Source organism: Phoxinus phoxinus (assembly GCF_949152265.1).
Source record: "Phoxinus phoxinus genome assembly, chromosome: 23".
NCBI classification, from domain to species: Eukaryota; Metazoa; Chordata; class Actinopteri; order Cypriniformes; family Leuciscidae; genus Phoxinus; species Phoxinus phoxinus.
Window position 1 is genome coordinate 12,835,006 of NC_136898.1, and position 23,944 is coordinate 12,858,949.

The 23,944-nt window shown below is 39.2% G+C and overlaps 4 protein-coding genes across 9 annotated transcripts; 3 read left to right on the top strand and 1 right to left on the bottom strand.

Moving 5' to 3' along the window:
• cnih2 (cornichon family AMPA receptor auxiliary protein 2) lies at nt 1-10,533 on the top strand (the record flags this gene model as incomplete). 5 transcript variants are annotated; one of them, XR_013796134.1, is made up of 9 exons in its annotated part: nt 2-220; nt 548-702; nt 1,416-1,487; nt 4,047-4,115; nt 4,319-4,366; nt 5,465-5,577; nt 5,656-5,799; nt 8,636-9,766; nt 9,911-10,527. XR_013796134.1 is itself a non-coding variant. In XM_079599644.1 (8 exons), the coding sequence occupies exons 2-8, from the start codon at nt 616-618 to the stop codon at nt 8,661-8,663; spliced, it is 561 nt and encodes a 186-aa protein (XP_079455770.1). In that variant the 5' UTR covers nt 1-220; nt 551-615. The 5 variants fall into 5 exon arrangements, 4 of the variants coding, with proteins under 4 accessions (XP_079455770.1, XP_079455769.1, XP_079455771.1 ...); XM_079599644.1 differs by having other exon boundaries at nt 1-220; nt 551-702; nt 8,636-10,527; XM_079599643.1 differs by having other exon boundaries at nt 8,636-10,527.
• A 7,507-nt stretch (nt 10,534-18,040) lies between these two features.
• On the top strand, nt 18,041-19,198 carry uqcc3 (ubiquinol-cytochrome c reductase complex assembly factor 3). 2 transcript variants are annotated; one of them, XM_079599828.1, is made up of 3 exons: nt 18,041-18,174; nt 18,356-18,539; nt 18,957-19,198. In XM_079599828.1, exons 2-3 carry the CDS (start codon nt 18,423-18,425, stop codon nt 19,083-19,085), a joined length of 246 nt encoding a protein of 81 aa, XP_079455954.1. In that variant the 5' UTR covers nt 18,041-18,174; nt 18,356-18,422; the 3' UTR covers nt 19,086-19,198. The 2 variants fall into 2 exon arrangements, with proteins under 2 accessions (XP_079455954.1, XP_079455953.1); XM_079599827.1 differs by lacking the exon at nt 18,041-18,174 and having other exon boundaries at nt 18,181-18,539.
• An 884-nt stretch (nt 19,199-20,082) lies between these two features.
• On the bottom strand, nt 20,083-22,284 carry faub (FAU ubiquitin like and ribosomal protein S30 fusion b). The gene is made up of 5 exons (XM_079599826.1): nt 22,187-22,284; nt 21,994-22,078; nt 21,750-21,894; nt 21,468-21,523; nt 20,083-20,582 (listed from the first exon to the last, which is right to left on the bottom strand). The coding sequence occupies exons 2-5, from the start codon at nt 22,066-22,068 to the stop codon at nt 20,457-20,459; spliced, it is 402 nt and encodes a 133-aa protein (XP_079455952.1). The 5' UTR covers nt 22,069-22,078; nt 22,187-22,284; the 3' UTR covers nt 20,083-20,456.
• A 188-nt stretch (nt 22,285-22,472) lies between these two features.
• On the top strand, nt 22,473-23,800 carry mrpl49 (mitochondrial ribosomal protein L49). Its single transcript, XM_079599829.1, has 4 exons — nt 22,473-22,605; nt 22,808-22,955; nt 23,108-23,232; nt 23,328-23,800. Exons 1-4 carry the CDS (start codon nt 22,504-22,506, stop codon nt 23,472-23,474), a joined length of 522 nt encoding a protein of 173 aa, XP_079455955.1. The 5' UTR covers nt 22,473-22,503; the 3' UTR covers nt 23,475-23,800.
• The last annotated feature ends 144 nt before the right edge of the window (nt 23,801-23,944 follow it).

The window sequence follows — 23,944 nt, forward strand, 5'->3', positions numbered from 1 at the left end:
TTTCATGAAGAAAGTACAGGTAACACTGTGTGAGAGAGAGACAGTAAGAGAATAAAAGAGGGAGGGAGAGAGAGAGTGAGAGACAAACAAGGGAAGCCAAAAAAGCTCCGGAGCTCCCTCTGCCCCCTCATATCTCTCCAGGGAATGAGAGAGTAGGGCAGAAAATACAGCGACGGAGGAAGAGAAGACTGTTGAATGTTGTTGAGCAGCGCATTCAGAGGTAATAACATCACATTTGTATTATAATCAAAGAGATGGGGGCGAGAGAGAAGGGCTTTTCCATTGCTTCTGCTTTTGAGATTAAATACCAGCGGGGAATGCTTGAATTCACAAAAAAACGGAGAGAGACAGAGAAGGAATAAGAGCGAGAGAAAGCGAAAGGGAAATGGGTAAGGCAGATGGAGGGGGGGGGGGGGGGTGAACGCTTAATTAAGTGTCAGACTTCAGAAAGCTGTGCGGGATCAAAAGCATAAGATAAAACAGAAAAATACGGCCAGCACATTCATACATGTTTCGCTTCTTTCTGCTGTTTCATATCTGGTCGCAGCAGCCAATGAAAGACTATGATGGGACCGACACTGACATACAGAGAAAAGCAGACCAGAGATTTCTGACATGGTGTCGACCCAGATTGATGGGAGGAAAATGAGGGGAGAGAGGACAGATGTAGCCAGACTTGCGCCGCTGCTTCAGAAAACACAGGTAAATGCTCATGTTCTTACATCCTGTCATGCAACGCAGCTAACTTACTTAACCATTCTTCACCGTCATGTTGAGTGCTTTGTTTATTCATGTTTACACTGTTTAGAAGGACTGAACACCATTACGGCTTTGTTATGGATTCATGCACAAAAATTGGCAATGAATCAAAGGATTCATTGCATCAGCCAAATCCAGCAGTGAATATTTGTAAAGAAATGCAGTGGTATCTTGGAAATGCATATGTCTACAAAGCCTTGTCTAGATTACTTAGGATAATAAGTTCAATATATAACTGTAAAAACGTGTTTTTGTTGCAAATCCACATTAAGCGAGCTACTCAAATTATCTAATAAAGAAAAAATTATGTTTTATGTTACATTTGCAGCCTCAATTACTAATTTTAAAGTAATATGTTGCACTAATTATTTCATTTTTGACGCACTAAGTCATTTTTGGCTTTGCTTTGTCATTAATTTGTTCATCTATTAATATTAAATCCACAATAAATCCACCTTTCATTCTAAGAGAGGATATGAATCATTGTAAAACCTGTCGATTAGATGTTCATATGTGTCCTGTTATTGATTGAAATGACAACACGATAGCAGTTAAAATACGTCTAATTGTAATTACTCCTCAGCAATTCATCAAGCTGGGGTGAACACATTCATCCATTCTTTACTTTGTAACTCGAATCAATGTGTCTTTTTCAGATTGTATACCGAGGACATTCATCTTCCGATGTGCCCACAAGATATTTTTTAAGGTGTTCTGCTGTAAATAAGGTGTGTGGACCCCGTGTAAAGCACTAATCTTAGAGACGGGGGAGGGGAGCGATTCTCCACATACATACAAACACCCCTCTGCCAATCAGAGAAAAAGACAGAGAGGGAGAAGGGGAGCAAGTGGAGGAACAGAGGATACAGTAGAGAGAGTGAAAAGAGGAAACGGCTCTAGCAGTTATCTTAGGCGAACAGAGAGGAAGAATTACACACAAACACACACGGTCCAGCCGCAAGTTACAAGGCGCTTCAGCCAGCGGAGGCGGATAACCAGCCAGACACCTCATATCTGCAGCTCCAGACCAAGAAGATTCCTCTCTAATTCTCTCCCGACTTCATCCTAAGCTGGACCGCAAGCTTCAAAACGAGGGATAGAGAGAGACAGAAGAAGAGGAGAGTGCTTCGCAACTTCCTTGACGGGGGGCAAGACTGAGTTTAACTCAGTGAAAAGAGAGTCAAAGTGAGAGAGAGAGCAGGGGAAGACTCCCCCTCGCCCTCTCTCGACCCGGATCACCGTCAGGCTGGCTGGAACAGCCATGGCCTTCACCTTTGCGGCCTTTTGCTACATGTTAACACTCGTGTTATGCGCTGCCCTCATCTTCTTCGTCATCTGGCAGGTACGTTCCAAGCCGTCTGTGGTTTTACGTCTTACCATGTGAATGTGTACGAGTTCCTGTGACACTGTGACACTTCCATTCCAATTGGCATCGGAATCCATGTCATCGGCATGTCTCTGACTGCGTGAGTGTGAATATGTGTGTCTCCGTGCCAGTTTTTGAGCGCAGAGACGGGTGTGTGTCTGTCCAAGCTGCCTCCCCTGCCCTTAACAAGAGGCCATATCAATGAGGTGAATAGAAATCGCGGCAGTTATTATTAGAGCAGACATTCTGAGTCATGGATGATTAATGATTTACAGAACAAGTAGACGGATACAAAAGAGAAAAAAAACTGAGGAAGGTGGGAGTCTACCTGTGCGCAGGCTATATGGACTCAAACATAAACACATACAGTACAGTCAAGAATGTAAACGTAAATCTCACGAAACCTTAACAATGGTTATTTTTCACCAGAAAAATCTAAAGAAATAAACAAGAAATTATATTTTGCCTAAAGAAATTCCATTGTACTTTTTGGACTATTAAGACATTTTATTTGAGCTATCCCCCTAATTCTCCATACTGTATAAAGTAAATATAAAATTAAATTCTCTTAACTGCAATGCGAATAAATATATAGATAAATATCTGCACGCGCACACACACACACACACACACACACACACACACACACACACACGATAGATGTGCAAATACAAAATAATTATATATTATTATTATTATAATGGGAATTACAAAATAATAGCATCGTCTGGATGCTTTACGGCAATGAATATTTTAGGGGAAAATGTCATGATATGTTACAATAATATTGATTTATAGAAAATTCTAAAATAATGTATATTTCAAAAAAATAAATAAATACATTCTTCAAAGTGCTTATCCACTGTATGGTTGTGGGTTAAAAAATATAAAATTTCAAAATAGGTGACCATTTTAACCAAAATGTAATTACTTATTCTTTTGATATTGGGGTGTAATGTGACTTAGACATGTTTTAGTGAGATTCATCGCTGCCTCATATAAACACACAGAGAGAGCGCTGAAGAGGAAGAGGTCAACAGCCCATTTGAACTCTACTGGTTGTTCTGTGCCAGCCCACTGTCTGTAGAATCACAAATGAAATTTGCACAGTCGCCACCAGAGACCTCAACATCATTTGTATTCTTCATATTAGATGCGGCATTCTCACAAAAGGCAACAGCAGACAAACACAATGGCCCTGAACTGTTCAAATCGGTCTGAAACACTAAAACGCCAGAGATCTTCTGGAGTAGAGGTTTCAACGCCTAAAACACAATCCCTGAATGCCAAACGAGAAGCCAGGGATATTTTCAGATTGGCATTAGACTGCAGACCTTACGTGTAAGACGTTCAAAGGGCCATTAAGAAGCAAACTTGAAATGACTGAGAATTGACTAATGACAGGAGTGGGAGAGATTCTAAACATGAGTCATTTGGTGTGAGTGTGTGTGTGTAAATGTATGTGAGAGAAGGAGACAGAGAGTGGGGGAGGCTGAGAGTCTGTGTATGAGTGCATGTCGGCGAGAAACCATGTTATTGAGAATGCTTATCAAACCGTAATTTCGTTCTGACACCCCATCCTCCTTTCCTCTCCTTCTCCCCCCATCTTTGTATGGCTCTCAGCCAATAAGAATGTGAACTCACTTCTATAGTAACCATGACGCCCGCTTAGGGGGCTCATTCGGTCACCATGGCAACTGCATCTGTTTACAGAGAACGAAGTGAGGGGATGGCAGGAGATATGGATCTATAAGGGGGGAAAGAAGGAGGGGAGAGCATAGCTTGAAGCTGTAGGAATGGCTTGAGAAATGTGGAAAGTTAAAGATAAAAAGGGACTCCTACATCCTCTCTAACCTCCAAAATGTCCAGTGGTTTTGTTGCAATGCTCATGTAACACAAATTCTGTTTGTCTCTCCTCAAGATTATTGCGTTTGATGAGCTGCGCACCGACTTCAAAAACCCCATCGATCAGAGCAACCCCACAAGAGCGGTAAGGCTTTTCTTAGATCACGATTCCTTTCACACAGCATCAATACTCAGCATCCCAACTGTGAACTGTGGGTTTCAGAGAAACTCTCTGCCATGCATGCATATATGTGAACACACGCAGCAACATGCATCCCTGCTGCACTGTTACAAAACTGTTGGAGCGCGCTGATAGAAATCTTGTTGCGTTCTTCTGTATTTCCTCAGAGGGAAAGAATATTGAACATTGAGAGAATCTGCAACCTCCTCCGAAGGGTGAGTGAAATTGTGGAAGATCCATTTAAGTGTAAACTTATGTAAGGTGGGGAGGACACGAAAGAGAAGCCCTTATAACAGCTCTTTTTCAAAATTCGTAGAAGGGATGCATTGATATTACAATTCTGGCCGATACCCTTGCATAAGCTGACCATTTCGGCTAAATAAATACAAATAAAATCAGTTTTTTTTTAATGCTACAAGTGGATTTAGGCATCATAATATTAAACAATATGAATATGACAAATGGATATTCATTTTGAGATTTTATAAAGAATACATTTACCGTGTTATTGAATGATGAGTGCTATTAAAGATTAACTATAAGTGAGCAGATAACAGCATGAACAATTAAATATCCAATACTGGTTGGTAATGATAAATGATCAAATCTTTAATATCGTCCAATAATTAATATAGTACTGATGCAATTTCATTAATTTTTTTCTTCTTTTAAAGAAAAAAGACATTAATAATATTATTCAGCAAGTATGCATTAAATTGATCAAAAAGTGACAGTAAAGAGATTGATAATGTTACAAAAGATTTCAATTTTGAATAAATACTGTGCTTTTGAACTTTCTATTCATCAAAGAATCCTGAAAAATACATCACAGTTTCCACAAAAAAGCTAAGCTACTGTTTTCAGTATTGATAATAATAAATGTTTCTATTCAATATCAGCATATTTGAATGATTTCTGACGGATCATGTGACACACTGAAGACTGAAGGAAAATTCATCTTTGTCATAATAAATTACATTTTAAAATATATAAAAAATGGAACATTTTGAAATATTGGAATTCACAAATGCAGTCTTGGTGAGCATAGAGAAGTCTTTCAAAAAAGATAAAAAAAATCTTACCGACACCACACTTTTGAACATTATTGTATCATGTATCCATACTTTAATAGTTAGAAATGCCATTAAATATATATATATTCATAATAACGGTCTCAGCGTACACACATTCAGTTCGTATTCTTAAGGTGCATGCTAAAAAAGTGACATAAAGTAACATATGATATATTTATATATATATTTATTTATGCTTACAGTTATTACGAGTACTTGAATCTATCCTCTGTCTTCCAGCTGGTGGTTCCAGAGTATTCCATCCACGGGCTGTTCTGTCTGATGTTCATGTGTGCAGGGGAATGGGTAACTCTGGGCCTTAACATCCCCTTGCTGCTCTATCACCTCTGGAGGTACAAACTGTTCCTCACTTAACCGAAATTCCAAAATGGTTCCCCTGTAGTAATTCCCTCTCTCATTTTCTCCCTCAGGTTTTTCCACCGTCCTGCAGATGGGTCTGAGGTTATGTATGATCCAGTGAGTGTGATGAATGCGGACATTCTGAATTATTGCCAAAAAGAGTCCTGGTGCAAACTAGGCTTCTACCTTCTCTCCTTTTTCTACTATCTGTACAGGTAAACCCTCCTCATTTATTCACCTTCTACCCAATTAATTTTATGTTTGGATTTTATTGACTGCATTGCTATTATCAGGGCTCATACGTAGGGTTATGTATCTCAATTTGTACTTCAGATGACATAATCTGAAATTAATGATCCCTCAAAATCATGTGAGATTTTGTGAAAAGGTATGTTTTCTAAGAGTCTTAGTTTTTCTAAGACGTATAATATTCGCGTGATAATAGAAAGGATTAAAAAACACTTTAGAAGAAAACACGCAGTGTCTACAGAACAGAATATCAATAATAATTTTGGATTGTACCACTACGGAACCACCCAGAACACCCTAGTAATAACCACCTAGAATACCCTACCAAATAACAACCACTCAAAACACCTTAGCAATTGCACAATAACACCCTAGTGATCCCTAGTGACCCAAGGAAAAAGAAGTGCGAGAGGAGAATCCAATTCCAGCACTCTTACCCCTGGTTTCAAGGCTTTAGCCTTGTCCCAGACTAAAATGCATGTTTGAGCTGTTTTAACAGACAGCAACTTGCACTGACATATCTTCAAATATGTCAGTGCCATTGTTTTGTCTCAAGATGCACACCAATAATGTTTGTTTTTTTCTAAGGCATTTTTTTAAAAAGCTACTTAAATGTCCTAATTGAACTAAAGTCTAATCCTGGCTTAATCTATGCCCTGTCTGTGAAACCAGGCCAGCAGGCCTTAAACTTTTATTAAAACAAACTAAACTCAGATTCTAAAATACAGAGAGGCTGAAACCACTTAACACGTAGCAAAGACAATACAGGACAAACAACTGAAACAAACTGAGATCTAAGGGTACGTTTACACAACAACGGTGTGCTAAAAACGGAAAAAGTGTTTACTTTGTACAGATGACGACGTCAACAAAACGATGCCCGTTCACACGGACCTGTGAAAACGACTAATAACGCTGCATTATGCATGCCAGACAAGTAGTTGGCGATGTCACTTTGTAAAGAAAGACTACGCGCCTGCCCTAGACACATATGCATTATTTTACTACAGTGCAGTCGAGCCGAACGCTCATGCCCACACAAATTACATAATCTATAATTTGTATGTCCGATTTTCATTCTAAGGATGTTAATTTTGATAATACTGTATTATTACTTTGTCTGTTCTGGGTAAATTTCATCTTCACAAAGCCAGAACCATTCACTGTAATTCCAATTTTAAAATCAACTCCTCTGATATAAAGTCCCTTTTTACTTCCTTTAAGAAAATGTCAAAACTTACTGTTAATATTCTGTATCCTTTCATTTGCACAAAAAAAGAAGCCCATGTGCACGACTTCACCGTTTTCACAGATTTGCGTTTTTGTAGTTTACGTGGAGATTATAAGGATGTAGTTTTCAAAAACTTGCACTTTGGAACCCGTTTTCAAAAGTTAGCCAACAATCCGCTGTCGTTGTGTAAATTAACGGCCAAAACACATAATAAGTCTTCCGTTTTTAGGGGTTGCATAAAAAACCCCATAGATACACAGGCTAAATGAAGACACAGACACCCAAACAAGACACAACATAAACTGAACATAACCATTACACATAGAATCATGGCTATTATCTGAATAATATATATAAAATAATTTACATACATCTACTGTTCTAAAGTTTGTGGTCAGTAAGATTTTTCACCAAGCATACATTAAATTAAAGTCTTGGTGTCCATTAAACTGGAAGAAGAACAGCGAGGTTGTGTTCAAGAAGACAAAATCAAGATTGATTATTCTTTTTAAGATAGCTAAGTTATTTTGGTATTAGTGGGAAGCTTCTTTGTGGCTTCTATCAGGGAATCCTGGCCAGTGTCTTGTTTTATGCAGTGCATTGTTGGGGAGGTAGTATTACTGTGGATGACAAAAATAGGTGATGATTAAAATGATTAGGAAGGCTGGGTCGGTTATTGGTTTCACTCCAGATTCACTTGAGGTCATGGTGGAAAAGAGAACAAGGGCAAAATTAAGAATTATTTTGACTTATGAAGGTCATCCACTATAGTATTTTTAGTGTACTTAAAAGTTAATTAATTGAGAGATTAGTGATGCATCAGTGTTCTACTGTGAGATTTAGGAGCTCTTTTTCTGCTGCAGTGAGTTTTTTTATGAAGCTGTGTAATTATTGTATAGATTGACTGTGCTGTAATGTTTATTTGTTTGTGTTGTTTGTTATGTGTATAATGGTGGCAAATGAGTTTGCCCTCAAGGGGATTAATAAAGATTTCTAATGGAATCTAATCGGCAATAATAAGACATTCAATGTTACAAAACATTTCCATTTCAAATAAATAAATTCAGAATTTTCTTCATCAAAGAATCATACATTTTTTTTCAGTTTCCACAACTGTTTTAAACATTGATAATAATAATAAATGTTTCTTCAGCACAAAAACAGCATATTAGAATGATTTCTGAAGGATCATGTGACACTGAAGACTGGAGTAATGATGCTGAAAATTCCGCTTTGTCGTCATTAGAATAAACTAAATTTGAAATCTTAATAATATTTCATAATATTATTGTTTTTAATGTATTTTGATCAAATAAATGCAGACTTGGTAAGCTTAAGATACTTTGTTCAAAAACAGTAAAAAAATCAGTATGTATATGTATATATCTGATTAAATAATTTGCGGAATAAACCATTTTGAAATCATTCTGTATTCTTTGTAAGGGATATAAATATTTGAGATATTACTAGCAAGTGTTTGCCACAGAATGTCTTGCTTAATTCAAAGTGCTTAATTAAAGTTTTTTTTTTAATTAAATCTCTCTTAACTTCTCTCTGTGTCTCTTTTGTAGTATGGTGTATGCTTTGGTCAGCTTCTAAGTGATCAAATGAAGGAAAGAGGACTATGAAAGGAAGGAGAGAAACGACAAAGCAAAGACCGACTGTGTCGTGCTCACCTCTCCCTCATCCACAGACCTTGTTCAGCTCCTCCTCAGATCTCCTGGGTGGGGATGGACGATGGACAGATGTAGAAAAAGCTCAAGACAAGGAGGCATTTAAAGCCGTCAATGTAAAGCTGCCTCAATCACTGCCATTAAAAAGAAGAAGAAAAAACGAGTGCAATAGAGAGAGAGATATGTGGTGAACAAAAGACTCAGGCAGTGTAGATGTTTTGTAACACCATTAATTTCTCAAGGGCTGCTGAAAATTTCCGCTGCTCATAGCAACTGATCGGTTCTTAATGTCTACAAAGAGACACATAATGTGCTACCAAGACCATTACAGAATGTGTTACCTTGACTTTTAAATCAATAGACCGTGGACTTTATGTTGCGACGTCTTTTTCATCAGATAACAACTGCATTTTTTTGTGGAAAAACTTGTTATGTCAAAGTATTTCATAACTGCTAAGTATTTGCTATTTCAGTATTTGTGGTAGATACCTATAAATGTACCCTGTATGTAGAGGTACAATATAATAATTGATTAAATTATGAATACATGGCTCAGTTGTTGCAGGGTAGCTCTATTAGTGTCCTTACACCGCACAAAAAGTATTTTTTACGCAAAATCAGATGGTGAAGTTTACACAAACATTTCAAAGCAAATCAACCAATGAGATTAAATATTACAAGCCGGAGAAACTGTTTGAGCAGCATCACATCTGAGGACTGACACCCGATGTTTTGGGTTCATTCATCATGGGCTGCGGTGAGGACGAGCGGTCGAGCAGAACGGCAGACTCTTAAGTGAGACGGGCATGCGGGACGGGCCGTACCGGAGGGAAGAGAGATCTGACCCCAACCTCTGCCGGAGTTCAAATACTCGATAGACTGTGACAAATCATAAAAGCACTTTGGGAATGCCAACAGATGAACTGTAGCAAACAAGAGAGGAAGACTCATTTGCGTTGAGTGGGCTGATGTGCGTGAGACAGACGAACACAGCAGGCCGTGATGCAGATGATGGAGACACTGGTGTCGGTAACGTTCGCTCATGATGCTTTTGACAACAGACTGATGGAGTTGTCATGACCACGATGATGATGAATACAAACTTTTCAGGCAATCTTCTGTGTTGTTAGACTATACACAACATTTAACGCCACTTTGTTCTGTGTATTATAGGGCCTCTCCATTCGCCTCACCTGGAGTTCCAGTGTTGTGCTGTGTCCATCAGTCTGCTAAACAAGTAGAATAATGATTATTTAACTAAGCTGTGTGTAGTTCTGGCTTTGTAGATGAATAGACTGGCCGAGCCGAGCGTATCACTCCTGTGCCACTGCAGTAGATAGAATGACTTCATTATTACACGTACACACACTTCAAATTTCAGTACAATAAGCAAGTAATTTAATGACGACACAGTCTGAGTGCTTTTTAGCAACATTGCCTATCTGGTCTAAACTCCTGGGTCCTCTTTCCATCTTGGCTTTGACTTGATGTACCATGTACCCTCAAAAATGTGAAAATATACCCTAGACAATCGCTATTAGCACAGGAATGTGGGCCGAGAGACAACTGACTAGGGTCTTCATTATAGACGTCATCACTGAATGTTTTTTGTGGTTAATATAGTTCACATGCAGTATTTAAGAATACCTGCATGATAATGTCTTTTATACATGATTCATTAATGTACGCTACAGCACCTTTGGTAACTTTACGGTCTGTATTCAGTTGAATACAACCGAATATCTTATATACTACAAAAGCAATTCCAGATGTTCTAATAAAACAATGTTTCCGACAAAAAAAAAGTGTTGTTGATTTGCATCTTGGGGTGGGAAGTAAATATACACTACTGTTCAAAAGTTAAAGGTCAGCAAAAACATTTTTTTATTATTATTTTATTCAGCTAGGATGCATTAAATGTTCAATCCATCAACACTGATAATAGATGTTTCTTGAGCATCAAATGAGCATATTAATGATTTCTGAAGGATCAGATGACACTGAAGACTGGATTATTGTCTGCAGAAGACTGCAGATTTTTTTAATTATTATTATTTGCCATCATAGGAATATGTTATATTCTAAAATATATAAAAATTGTAAAAAAAAAAAAAATTGTAATAATATTTCACAATATTGCAGCTTTGGTGAGCATTAAGGACTTTCAAAAACATTAATTAAAATATTAACAATTCCAAACATTTGAACAGTAGTGTATGTCTGATCAATATTTTAAATAAAAAATAAGATGGTCTGCAAAAGGGGGAAATTGAATTAAACAAAAAGAAAAAAAAAACAATAAACTGAAAGGAATAAAACTGTGATAAGAAAAAAAAGATCAAGGCAAATGATGAAGGCCAAGAGATAAAGTTTTTTGCAAGTCTCAAGCAATTGGAAATGTGAAAGAGTGATCATGAAAGGGAGAAACGCAGAGAAAGTGCGAGTGCATTGGAGTCAATAAGAGGCTAACACAGTTTGGTTGCCATGGAGACACAAAAGGAATGAAATGCATTTTATGTTAGGTTCTCTCTCTCTCTCTCTCTCTCTCTCTCTCTCTCTCTCTCTCTCTCTCTCTCTCTCTCTCCCTCTCTCTCTCTCTACCCCTCTCTCTCTCTCTCTCTCTCTCTCTCTCTCTCGCTTGCTGAAAATCAAAACTAAAACCTGTCCAAAATAGGTTTTCTGTGCATGGCCACACAGCTGAAACATTTGCCAAAGCTTTGAAAAGCAATTTGATATGAAAATGGAGCAGGGAAATGGAACAGAGTATAGATAAATAAATAACATCATAATGTCAGGGGGGGGGGACTAAATTGCTGTTTTTTTAAACATGCAGTTTTATCACAGAGCACCAGAGTGTTGTTTATCTGCAGCGCATGCAGAATACACGCATGTAATCACATACACTCCATTGCCAAAGTCTGTCTCTCTTTCTGCTCTTTCTCTCCATCTCTCTTCAACTCTTGAGAGATGTTGCTATGGAAACTGGTTACAATTGATAAGTTTGAAACATGAGTGAGCCACAGACAAGCTGCTGATACATACAGACACACACACACACACACACACACACAGGCACGCACGCACACACACACACACACACACGCACGCACGCACGCACGCACACACACACACACACACACACACACACACAGACTGAGACAGCTACACTTGTATGGAAATGGTTCTCTTTTTGAAGAGCTGCTTTTCAAATCACCAAGATTTTCCATCCAAAGGAAATGAAATGTAGTAGAATCAGCAATTTAACCCTTTCTTTATACAGCTTAAGATGCCTTTTGTCAATGATGAATCAACAGCAAACTATATAATTCGGTCTGATGTCTAGAACACCTCTCGGTGCTTGTTGAATGCATGAGAACGTCTCCTTAAAATTGGAAGAGTCATTTCAACAATATGATGAAAAGACTGACAGAAACATTAAGAAGGACAGAGGGAGACATGAATTATGCATCGGTGCAAATCTCAGTACAGTGAACCTTATCAGAATTAAGATGAAGTTTAAAGTTAGGGGAGAAGAAAATTAAATTAGAACAGTGGAGTGAGAACTAAATTAGAATGATAGATGAGTTGAGAGAACAAAAATTGGCCTTTGGACATCAGACAAAACGTCACCTGAGATTTTATCAGCACAAATAAGACTGGGTGAACTGATAGAAACCCTTCTTTCTAATAAATGCAAAGGTTTAAATAATGGGATTAATAACAATACGGAGTACATAAAAACATATATATTCATAACCCTGATTTTCCTAAATGAATTATTATGTGAAAAAGGGGGAGTGCGGAATGATATGAGAGACTTGAAACGTTTATGTTATTAATGTAACCCGCGTTACATGTTACGTCAATATTGGCTGACATATTGGGTTCTCGCCTGAGAGCCCAATCACCTTCAAGTGGTAACAGAACAAGCCAATGGACATTGGAGGGTGAGATTTGCATCACGAACCACTCATGCACCGTGAAAAAAGCCACAATCCAGCCTTTCCAGCGCCCCGCTGTCAAACACTGCTGTTCCTACTTATCAATACAGTGAGACTATTGGATAACACTGGGAAAGCGTGCCTATTCCAATGCTAAGGGATGCTACGGAGGCCATAGGGGATGGTAGCATGTGGAGTTACATATATGGACTGACCAAAGGGGCAGTGCCACATACGGAAGGTCTCTGTGGTAGATCCTGCCTAATAGGGTGGAGTCAATACCAAGAAGAGACGGCAGAGTGGGCTCTGCCAAGGGAAAGACACAAGCTCACCGAAAGGGAAGCCGTACTGTGAAAGAATACACAATCAAAGGCTCAAAGGAAGCTCTCTGTAAAGACCAGAGAGAGGTCCCAAGTGGGGATGAGGCGAAGTCGAGGATGAACCTGATGGTCATGCTTTCCCACAGACTTACCTTCTACTGCATCGGGATGTCCAGCATACACTTTTAGGGTGGAGGGAGACAGCCTTCGCTCCAGCCCTTCTTGCAGGAAGGAAAGGATAACTCTGATCAGGCATTTACAGGGGTCTTCTCTGTGAGAAGGACACCAATCAACTAACAGACTCCACTTCAATGTGTAAGTATGCCTTGTAGAGGGGGCTCTAGCTGAAGAGATCATGTCAACTACCAGTGGGGGTAGGCCACATAAGTCTTCCGCGTCGCATCCAGAGTCCACACATGGAGGTTCCAGAGGTCTGGATGTGGGTGCCATCTGGTGCCCCGTCCATGAAAAAGGTCCTTCCTTATGGGAATCCGTAATGGAAATGCTGTCGTGAGTAGCATCAGTTCTGGGAAACAGGTCCGAGTGGACCAGTAAGGCACAACCGACAATATCAGCTCCTAGTCCTCCCTGACCTTGCAAAGTGTCTGTGCGAGCAGACCCACTGTGGGAAACGCATATTTGCGTAGGCCCCGAGACCAGCTTTGTGCCAGTGTATCACAAACTACCTACCGCTTGAGGGTGGATTCTCTACTCTCCTGGGAATGTGAGGTGTCATGAGAGTGCATCGGCACATTCAGCTCGCCCGGAATGTGGCTGGCACGAAGCAACCTTAGTCACTTCTGACTCCAGAGGAGGAGATGGCGGGCGAGTTGCAGCATGTGATGGGAGCATAGACCACCTTGATGGTTGATGTATGCAGCGAGGGATATGTTGTCCGTCTGGACTGGCAAGGAATACTGCTACCAACTCGAGGCAATTGAAATGCCACTGCAGTCGAAATCCTGTCCAGGAGCCTGAGGCAGCATGCCAGTTGCACATGGCACCCCAACCAGTGGTGGAGGCATAGGCATCTGTTGAGACAACAACATGCCTGGACACTTGTTCTAGGGGAACTCCTGCCTGTTGAAAAGCAAGGTCTGACCACGGGCTGAAAGCTTGGCGACAGTGCCAGTGTCTTGGATTCAAGATCGGACGTAACCCATCGCATTTCTTGGATATAATGAAGTAGGGGCTGTAAAACCCTGACCTCATGACGGCTGGAGGGACTGGCTCTATAGCATCCTTCACCAGTAGTACTGCGATCTCTGCACGCAGGACAGGAGCATCCTTGTCCGCCACTGAGGTGAAGGACAGGGACCCAACCCGGAAGGCATAGCGTCCTGGAGATGGGTCTGAGTGTACGATGCAACACTTACCTGGGTCCACAGTTCCTGCGAGGGAATGGCAGGAGACGCATGAGAAGGTGAAACGTACTAGAAGCGCAGACTCCTGCCTACTGGCGATAGAAGAAGGGGCTGAAAGTGGCATAGCATCGCTCACTGTCAACCGCGCCCTCTTGGGACCCAGAGAATGTTGAGAATGTAATCAGCTCTTTTGTTGAAATTGTGCGGAACAAAAAACAAACTCAACAAAGGATTACCCACCCTACCCTCCTCTGGAAGAAGGGGCGGTGCACTCACAATCTCCTGAAGGGCAGCTCCCTCCATCTCTGGGTCGCCCTTTTTAGGAATGCCTCTTCGCCTGACGCTTGGAGGATCTGGCGGAAACTGAAAAAGGCTTTGTCGCCTTCCTGTGACCAGCTATATGTTCCGGCTTGGGTGAACACTGCTGCTGGCCCGGTTGGAGAGCCCCCACTATAACCCTCAGATCACCCTGTGTATAAACCAAAGTAGCCCTCTGCTGGGCAGAAGAACTATTGGTCGATAGCAGAGGGGACCCCACCTCTTTCAAGTCACGTGAAACGTGAAAGACTGATAAGAACCTAGCAATTTTCCTTGACATTTATGCAAAATTATTTGACGAGAGATCTGTGATTGACAAACCACAATTAAGTATTCCAGAACTCCGTTTAAATGAGTGTTCATGCCATGTCATAATTACCATAACGATTCTGAACTGTAAAAATCATTCAAATTCAAGTGTGAATTCATGAGTGATTCAAAAGCATACAATTTAATTTATGAGAGCTTAATTTATGGTAATTATGACATGGCGTGAATGCACTATGCAGCATAACCCCCATAACACCATTACAAAATAACTTTTTTTACCTGCAACACTTTTAATTTATTAGCTGTATATTTATGTGTTGATGTATACCCAGGATAAAAATAGCGTATGACCAGCACTCAATGTTCCTATTATGTATTTGCTCAAGACAGAAAGGTGAGTTTTGCACAGAGCACATATGTTTTGCTATGTTTTACTAATGTGAAAAAATATGAACCTCTTTGTATTTGGGAAGACTTTTAGGCATCCATTTCCAAACACGCACTCACACTTAGGCCTACCACGTTTCCCCTTTCCACAGATGATTTATGTACAACAACACATACGTAACGCAAACTGTAAGTGTGAAATAGTGTTTGAAATTCCGTAGAGAACTGTAAGTGGGCTCTGCTTCCCAACGCCATCCCAGCCATGATTAGCATTCATACTGGACGTGCTGCTGTGAAAAACCACACAGGACCTCACCACACAGGTGTTGAACTGCGTTAAACGCTGTTGAGAACATTATGAAAGCATCGTGGATGTGTTCTGTACATAAAACAATACTGCATAGACAAGGGCAAACTATTACCGCTTAAAAATGCAAAGCACACCTATAATCATCGAAGGTAAACCACACACAGTCTACACACACAGACACGAACATGAATATTTCCTTCAATGATCAGCGGTGCACCTTCGGGAAAAAAACGGGAGTCATGGCAACAAGAGCAGGCATCTGCAAGCGTTACTGTAGCAATCAGAGAGGAAAGGCAGCCAGGGGGTTGGCGTGAGAGGTGTCATTATAGACTGAGTGATTTGGAGGGGGTGTGGGGGGTGCGAGAAGCAGGAAACGATTAAATATTCAAGCAATAACGCAGCCAGTAGAAATTACCTCGCTTTCTGCTTCAGAACATCAGAAGTTTAAACCTCTAGCACGGATGGAATTCAGAACAGGAAAGGTGAAGGAATCGCTGTGGTTACAACAACATGTAGGCTGTCTGAAAGTTTTAGAACAAAAAATGTTTTATAAAATACACACACACGCACGCGCGCCGCACGCACACACACACACACACACACACACACACAGAGAGAGATTAATTTTCACACATAAATTGGCACCTATACCTTAGGTGTATACCTTAAATTATTTAAAGTCTTTGGGATGTGCTGGAGTACACTTTACAGAGTGCTTGACTCTTGCATTGTCAATACAAGATATTGACCAAAAATGTATGCACCTCTTGATGGAAATAACATCACAACATTTATTTCCATCAAGAGGTGCAGCAATTTTGGTAAAGATTTTGTATTGACAATACAAGAGTCAAGCACTCTGTAAAGCCTAAACATAGCTTATCAACAAAAATAGTTTCAGATAGGAGTCCTTTAGACTGCTCTGACTATACCGGATGTAATCCATTTCCAGTAAAATGCAGGCTGTTATTGCTGTAGAACCATAATATATGAATATGGCATCTTCTTTAAATGGTGTAAGAGGCTTTTAGACTCATCTTGTTTTTTCTGCTTTCATTGTCATGGCAGTGATGGATAATAGCAAGTTATCTTAGTTTAGTGTGTTAGTAGCTGCATCTATGGTGTTTGTGCAGAAACTATGGTTGCCACAGCAATGTTTCGTAAGGGATGAACAAAGCTCAACATGTGCTCAAGCTGGGAAAATGTCGCTTAAAGGGACACTAATGTATACCTTTCCTTTCTAGCTATCTATTTTGCACCTTGACTCTGATGGACACACATTATCAGCACTTATGTGCTTTCTCTACACCCACACAGCCTGCAGTGCCTGCCTGCACACACACACACACACACACACACACACACACACACACACACACACACACACACACACACACACACACACACACACACACACACACACACACACACACACACACACACACACACACACACACTTAGACCAGATAGTATGTTAGAGCCATCTGGTGGAAAGTATAATTAACAACTGTTCTGTGTCCTGCTGTTTTTTTTTTTTTTTTAGTCAGCATGCAGCTTTGCATTATGCAGAATGCATTCATTTGACCCTTGAAAGATTACTAATATTTGAAAAAGCAATATTTCAAATCCTGTTATATAGTCAATGATTAATAATACCTGACTCATTACCTCATCATACCACATTCTACAAATAGTGTAGTGTTTGTGTCCTATTAGCATAGCATAGCCTATGTGAAAATCATTAGATAACTAACAAACCATTCACCTAGCATGAAAGTAGATAGCTAAATGTCTGAATCCACTCTATAAAATATTGATTTTGGCCTGTACGTCCGGGGTCTTGACCTTCTTGACTATATCGAACAGTTAGTCATTTTCACATAATCTATTAAATTGATAAATTCCTATTTTTTTTTATTTATCATTAGCTGCTTTATTACCAAAACTCTTATGCTGTGTCCCACATTTTGTGTGCAATCCTGTTATATAGATAATATCCCATTACAAAAAATGTAACAACTCCTAGAAATATGAAACCCAAGAAATCTGGAACCTTTCCTCATGAAAGTTAATAATATAATTAAATGTTTCTACACAAATTGTACTGACAGAAAAAAAAAATTATAAGAAAAAAAGTTGTAATTATTATATTATATAAATATTATATTATATGTTTGTTGTCGATTAGATTTGTATGTTTTTTTAGTGTTTATTTTGTTTTACAATGTATGTATATCCCAATTCTGTTAACAGGTTCTAAACAAAATTATTGGAGAAAACAAAACTCTTATAATATTAGCTTTGAACCCTCCAGTAGCACCTCACTGCAGTACACGAGATCCAGGGGGCGGAGTTGGATCCAGTTCTAAGGGGTGGAGATTGGTAGGTTTAGGGGTGGGTTTAGGGATCAGGGGGTGGAGATGGGTAGGTTTGGGTTTAGGTATATGTAAGGTGGGATTTCGTGTTCTGCAGTCACAGTGAGGACGAACTAGGCTATCTCCGTTGTAGCAGAAAGTGAAACTAAACGGTAAACTGAGAGTTAAAAGACTTACAAGCACGTGCGCCTGTTCATTTACACAATAAGTATTGACCAATCTGCCGGTAACAGGTTAAAAAAGTTGTATAATGATGTACTCCCACAATGCACCGCATCGTGTCAACTGACAGTGTTGTATACTGACACTGACCTAGCTTTTTCCGCGATCTAGGGAAGCTTGATCATTTATATCAAGCGTTAAAGAGTTTTGTCGTGCTCGCGGAGAGCTCGTGCACACCATGAGCGCCATGAGGACCATGTTGGCCTCGATCGGGCTGGTCGGGATTGTCGGTCTAGGCTACGGAATGTGGGCCATGATTTCACCAGGAGAGGAGAGGAAAAGGGAAATGTTGAAGGTACTGAAACATTGCAGTTTTATAAATAAGAAACACAAACCTATAAAAAAGTGCGGGGGTGATGCGACTAGCAGATGTCTCGTGTGCCTAATTGTTTGTCAACAATCAGTTTCAAGAATGTGGTCGTACAAGGTTTTACACTATCTCTTAACGAATTAATTAAGCAGGGTCATGTTTTATTACACTCTGATAATGATATTTACTCTCTGGTCCCTTTTTACTCCTCCGGGTTAGTAACAAAACAATGAGTGAGCAGCATTAGTTGCTGTTATTCCATATCGGATAGATGGATGAACACCTTGTCCACGAGAATGTCTAAAAAAAATATTATGAGGTCTTTAAATTGCATCTGATATTATAGTTCAAATTCCTGATACGATTTGTAACCTTGATCCATCTCTCCCTCTATTTTTCCAGAATCTGCCCGAGGCCAACCCCATCCGAATGGAGGAGAGCAGGAAGAGAAATGCCCTCATGCTCCAGGTGCTGAAAGAGGCTGCAGAGACCAATGAAAACATTGCACGTGGAATTGGGGGCCAGAAATGATGGAGTTTTCACATATCAGACTTTAACATGCTACCGGGATTCTGTACATATGCATTGGAGGAAAAGTATGAAGGCTGTGACTTATTTAAATAAATTCTCTGCAAATGCACCGTGGCACTGACAGATTTGCTTTGCTTTTGTTTTCCTTCCTGGAGAAATAATATCAAAATAGTTGCCGTTTTGGACCATATGTTCCAAAAACAACTTGACCATATTAAGTTGGCATGACCTGCAATTGGTTTTATGGCTGGTCCCAAAAGCCTGGATTATCAGGGTTAGTGTTTTACAAGTAAAATTGTTTATATATATTTATTTAAATTGTAAAGAAAACAAATTGTTTGTGTGTGTTAAGTATATTTGTACAAATATTTGGCTGTACCCTATATATATTGTACATCTCAATCGTGAACTAGTTAAATGAACGCTCTGTACTGTAGTCGAATGGTAAACGTGTCTGCGCAATATCTGCACAGCAATGACTTGCACGAGTGCATAACACCCGCTAACACTAAATGCTTCCGGTTTTTTTAAAGGTCATTGGAACACGTTATTTTTCACAATGCGTCCAAATTCTTGATAGAGTTGGTGCTGGTGGATAGTTCTCTGTATCATGATTAACAATGTTACCAAATTATTTGGAAACAGCACAGACCAGTACGAAAGGAGCTTTGACACTTTGTCCTGAACATGTCAAGTCCAACGCCACTACCGGAGAAGTCGAGTCCGGTCACAAAGCCGGTCTCTGAGAACTGCTGGAGCTGCCGAATCCTCTCGGGCGGTGGGCTGCTGGTTTCAGGCGGATATGTGTTCATGCAAGCGCAGAAATTCAAACATTTAGGTGGACCTCCCTCTATGGGCACAGTGGCTCAGATCGTATTTGCAGCAGGTGAGATCATTAGTGCACTCTCTGTTATGAGTTATGAAATCAGATCTGACTTTGAGACATTTTCTCTCCAGGTTTGGCTTCTTGGGGCATCGTGTTGATCGCTGATCCAGTGGGAAAGAAAACAAGAAAACAATAGCATTGCACTTGCTGCTCCTATATTGACATGGACTTTTAGAATGGATCACCAAAGCCACATTGCATGATGCTGCAAAGATCAAATTATATTCCAATGTATATTTAAACCGTGCAAATTAAATGAATCAATCATATTTGCATTGAATGTTTCTTTATTTGCAACTTACAAACCATCTTTCTTTTAATATACGTGTACAAAACATTGTTATAGCATATAAAGTGCACAAATTAGTTTTATGAATCAGCTGGCTTTTACATTACAATTTTCCTATCAAAAAATGTATTACTGTTAAGGCAGATTAAACTGCCCAGGAATGCAGTGAACATTGATAGTCGTTTTGAAAAGGAAATTATGAGTTGGCATTTGGTCCTTTCTTTTTGCCAAATGTTGGGACAACATTGACAAAGCGCCGGTTGTACTGAATTCTTCTCTTTGCCCTGCCGGTCTTTTTCTTTTTCTTTTCCTGCTTGTCCACCTGAAAGGATCAATATCAGTGCAATAAGTCAATAAACAAGTAAATGCTTACAATTAGGATTCTCACAATATTATGCAATGTGAATATTGTTGAAAATTGCTGCATCCCAATTTGCATACTATTCATCCTAATTCTCAAAATTAAAATAAGTATGTCCAAAATCATAGTATGTTCAAATGAAGCTTGAAACGAAATGATTGGAGAAATACTTAATCAAATCTGCAACAACATTGTGAACTTTTAAAAAGATATGCTGGGCCATTAACTTTCAACTGCAGCATTATGCAAAAAGACAAGGAGTCTCTCCACATGAAAGACCCTAGACTCCCATATCAACATGCTACTTCTTTTCTCTCCAGTACAGTAGGAAGACTTGTTGAGTTGAGCAAATTAAATGAACTGAAATGTGAAGTGTGTGTATATGAAGACGTTAAAGGGATAGTTCACCCAAAAATGATCATTTACTCCCCCTCAAGTTGTTCCAAGATGTTGATAGATCCCTTTGACTTCCACAGTAGGAAAAATAAATACTATGGAAGTCAATGGGGTCCATCAGCTGTTTGGTTACTGACAATGACATATGTTTCTTTTCTTTTTTTATTGTGTGTGTAGAGCAGAAGAAATAATTCATACAGGTTTGGAACAACATAATTTTCATTTTTGGGTGAACTATCCCTTTAACTGTGACAACATGACTGACAGGACAGTTTACGGTGACAGGATTCACATTCGCGGTCCATTGAAGACATCATTATGACATGGTAGTATGTCCCAAAAGTTGCCTACTCATCTGCTACATACAAAATTCTCTACTTTTTCTTCATAGAAAGAGTATATTCTTATAGGGAATAGTATAAGTAGGGATGCAAATACATGTGGACTTACCTTGGGAGTTTGTCCTCTGACCTTTCCTGCTCTAGCCAGGGAACCGTGGACTTTGCCTTTGGGTTGGGAGAGGTTATATTAATTAAAACATGCAAATCAAGATAATGCATCATAAAAAGGTAAATACCAATTACTCATAATAAAGGAATATTTATAATTTCTTTTATCTATTTTCAGCACAAATTAAGTTTAAAATAATGTAATTCATCAGACCTTCCATCTACAACATAACCATGGTACAGGTATAGGGTAATAAAGCCATAGGGATTTGATCCTCCTAACCTCCTAACAACCTCGAAGAGACCTCAAGAGTGTTGAACTCCTCAATACCAGACTGACAGACCAGTGTCTCATCCTGAAGGAGAATCCCACAGTGTGAAATGATCTGATCATCACAGGCCAGACCCTCCAAAGCTTCAATCTGAGCCTGAGAAAACAAGTACAGTTCGTGAAATGCAATTTCCGATTCTTATTCAAGTTTGTCTAAATAAACTATGTATAAAGTGCGTACTATAAGAAAAAGTACCTTGATATGGGCAACAGTCTCTGACCCATTCAGATGAACAGAGTGCAAAGTCTGGGCACGAACAAACAACTGCATGGTGTCAAGTCTTCATAAAACAGAGAATTAAATGTCATTAGCTTGACATAATTATTAAAAACGGCACAATATCATCACCACTATTACTTAAATATTGAGAGTAAAGACAAGTACTAACATGAATCGATACGTCTACGAGCGCCAAACACAACATCAAAAAGTCAGAAGTTTACGCGATTCTAGAAATGCTCTGCGCATGCGCATTTTATTAAGGCCACTTAAAAGTCCCCTGGACAGCATTTTAAGCACAATTTTATTATAATGTTGCGTTTTAATTTCTTGGTACAAAGAAGTGAAAATAACATGTTTTAAATATAGATTTTAGGCAAGTTCTTGAAAATAAATATTGTGCATTTTTTTCTGTCATTAAAGCTTTTCATTCGGACTCATGACGTAAGATTTTGTTGTCCTTCCTCTCTCTCTCAGAAAAGAGAAATGTCCGCCTCCGTCAGAAGCATGTCTTTGACAGTCTGCCGAGTTGCTTACAGAGCATTTAATCCAGCCACACGTTCATTGAGTTCTGGATATCGCTTAAGAGTTAGTATTACAATCAGTTTTACCTTATAATTTATCCGTGTAGTTTAATAATCGGGTGCATTGAATGTCACAATATATGTAAATGTGCATCGGGATGATTTGTTCTTGAAATGTTGCGAGTGGTTTTGTGCATTAACAAGCAAAAATGTTGGCTTAATATTGAAACATAGCTGAGTGCTTTTACGGTTTTATTTGATTTTAGACACAAACCGGCCCTGCTGAAGGATCAGGGGGCATCATTGAATCCACAGAAGAGTTCAGGTTTGTGGAGAGACTTATTCCTCCTTCACGCATCCCAACTCCTCCTAGACGTGATGGTCCTGCACCGTCAGGATGGATCCCACCACCAGGTAGACGCACTTTTATTGTTACCCTAGATGATAAAATACATATGATCATACATGCCAGTCTCCTAGCTAAAAGGTGTAGTAGATGTTTTGCATCATATAGCATTGTGTGAGATTTTCATTGATGGAAATATTTGTTTTTATTATTTACACAGATACTCCACCTTCATTGCCCTACATGATCCGTCGCTCCAGAATGCACAATGTTCCTGTTTACTCTGACATCAAGCATGGGAATCAGCACAGCACTCTGCTCAGAAAGGTTGAGGGAGACGTATGGGTGAGTGCAATGAACAGATGTGTTTAGAAGCACTATGGGTATTAATATATAGTGGTCCAAGATTATTTGATTAACTTTACTTCAATCATTTCCAGGCCCTGAACAAGGATGTTAAGGAATTCCTGCTGGGGCTTACGGGCAAAGAGCCTCCAACACAGGTCAATGAAGTAACTGGGACTATTAGAATTAAAGGGCAGTTTGATAAAGAGCTTAAAGACTGGCTTCTGAAGAAGGGATTTTAAATGCGGATGTGGTGAACAGTTACTGGAGTCTCAAAGGCCACAGCCAATCAACTGAACTGCAATACAGAAAAGGCTGACTAAGTTTGTCAATTTGTTAACATTTTTCATGTTATCCCTGATGTTTAGGATTAAAACAAATAAATGTAAGGTATTCTCACAAGATCCGATTTGTAATAATTGTGTCTGGAATATCTTTCTAATAAAACATACATATGATTCAATAGCATTATCTACAATAACAATTCAATTTATTTTGGTCCTCATAGTTTACATAAATATACATGAAAAATGTGTAGGCTGAAGCCTATGCTTATTATGCCTACCCTTAACATAATTATCTAGTAAGTGTCACTTTTCTCACTGGAGTTGATTTATACAAAATAAACAAAAACAGTTACATAAGACATTTCCCAAAATGTGCATACTTAACTAAAAAGATACATATTTCCAACATTAATAAAATAATTTTA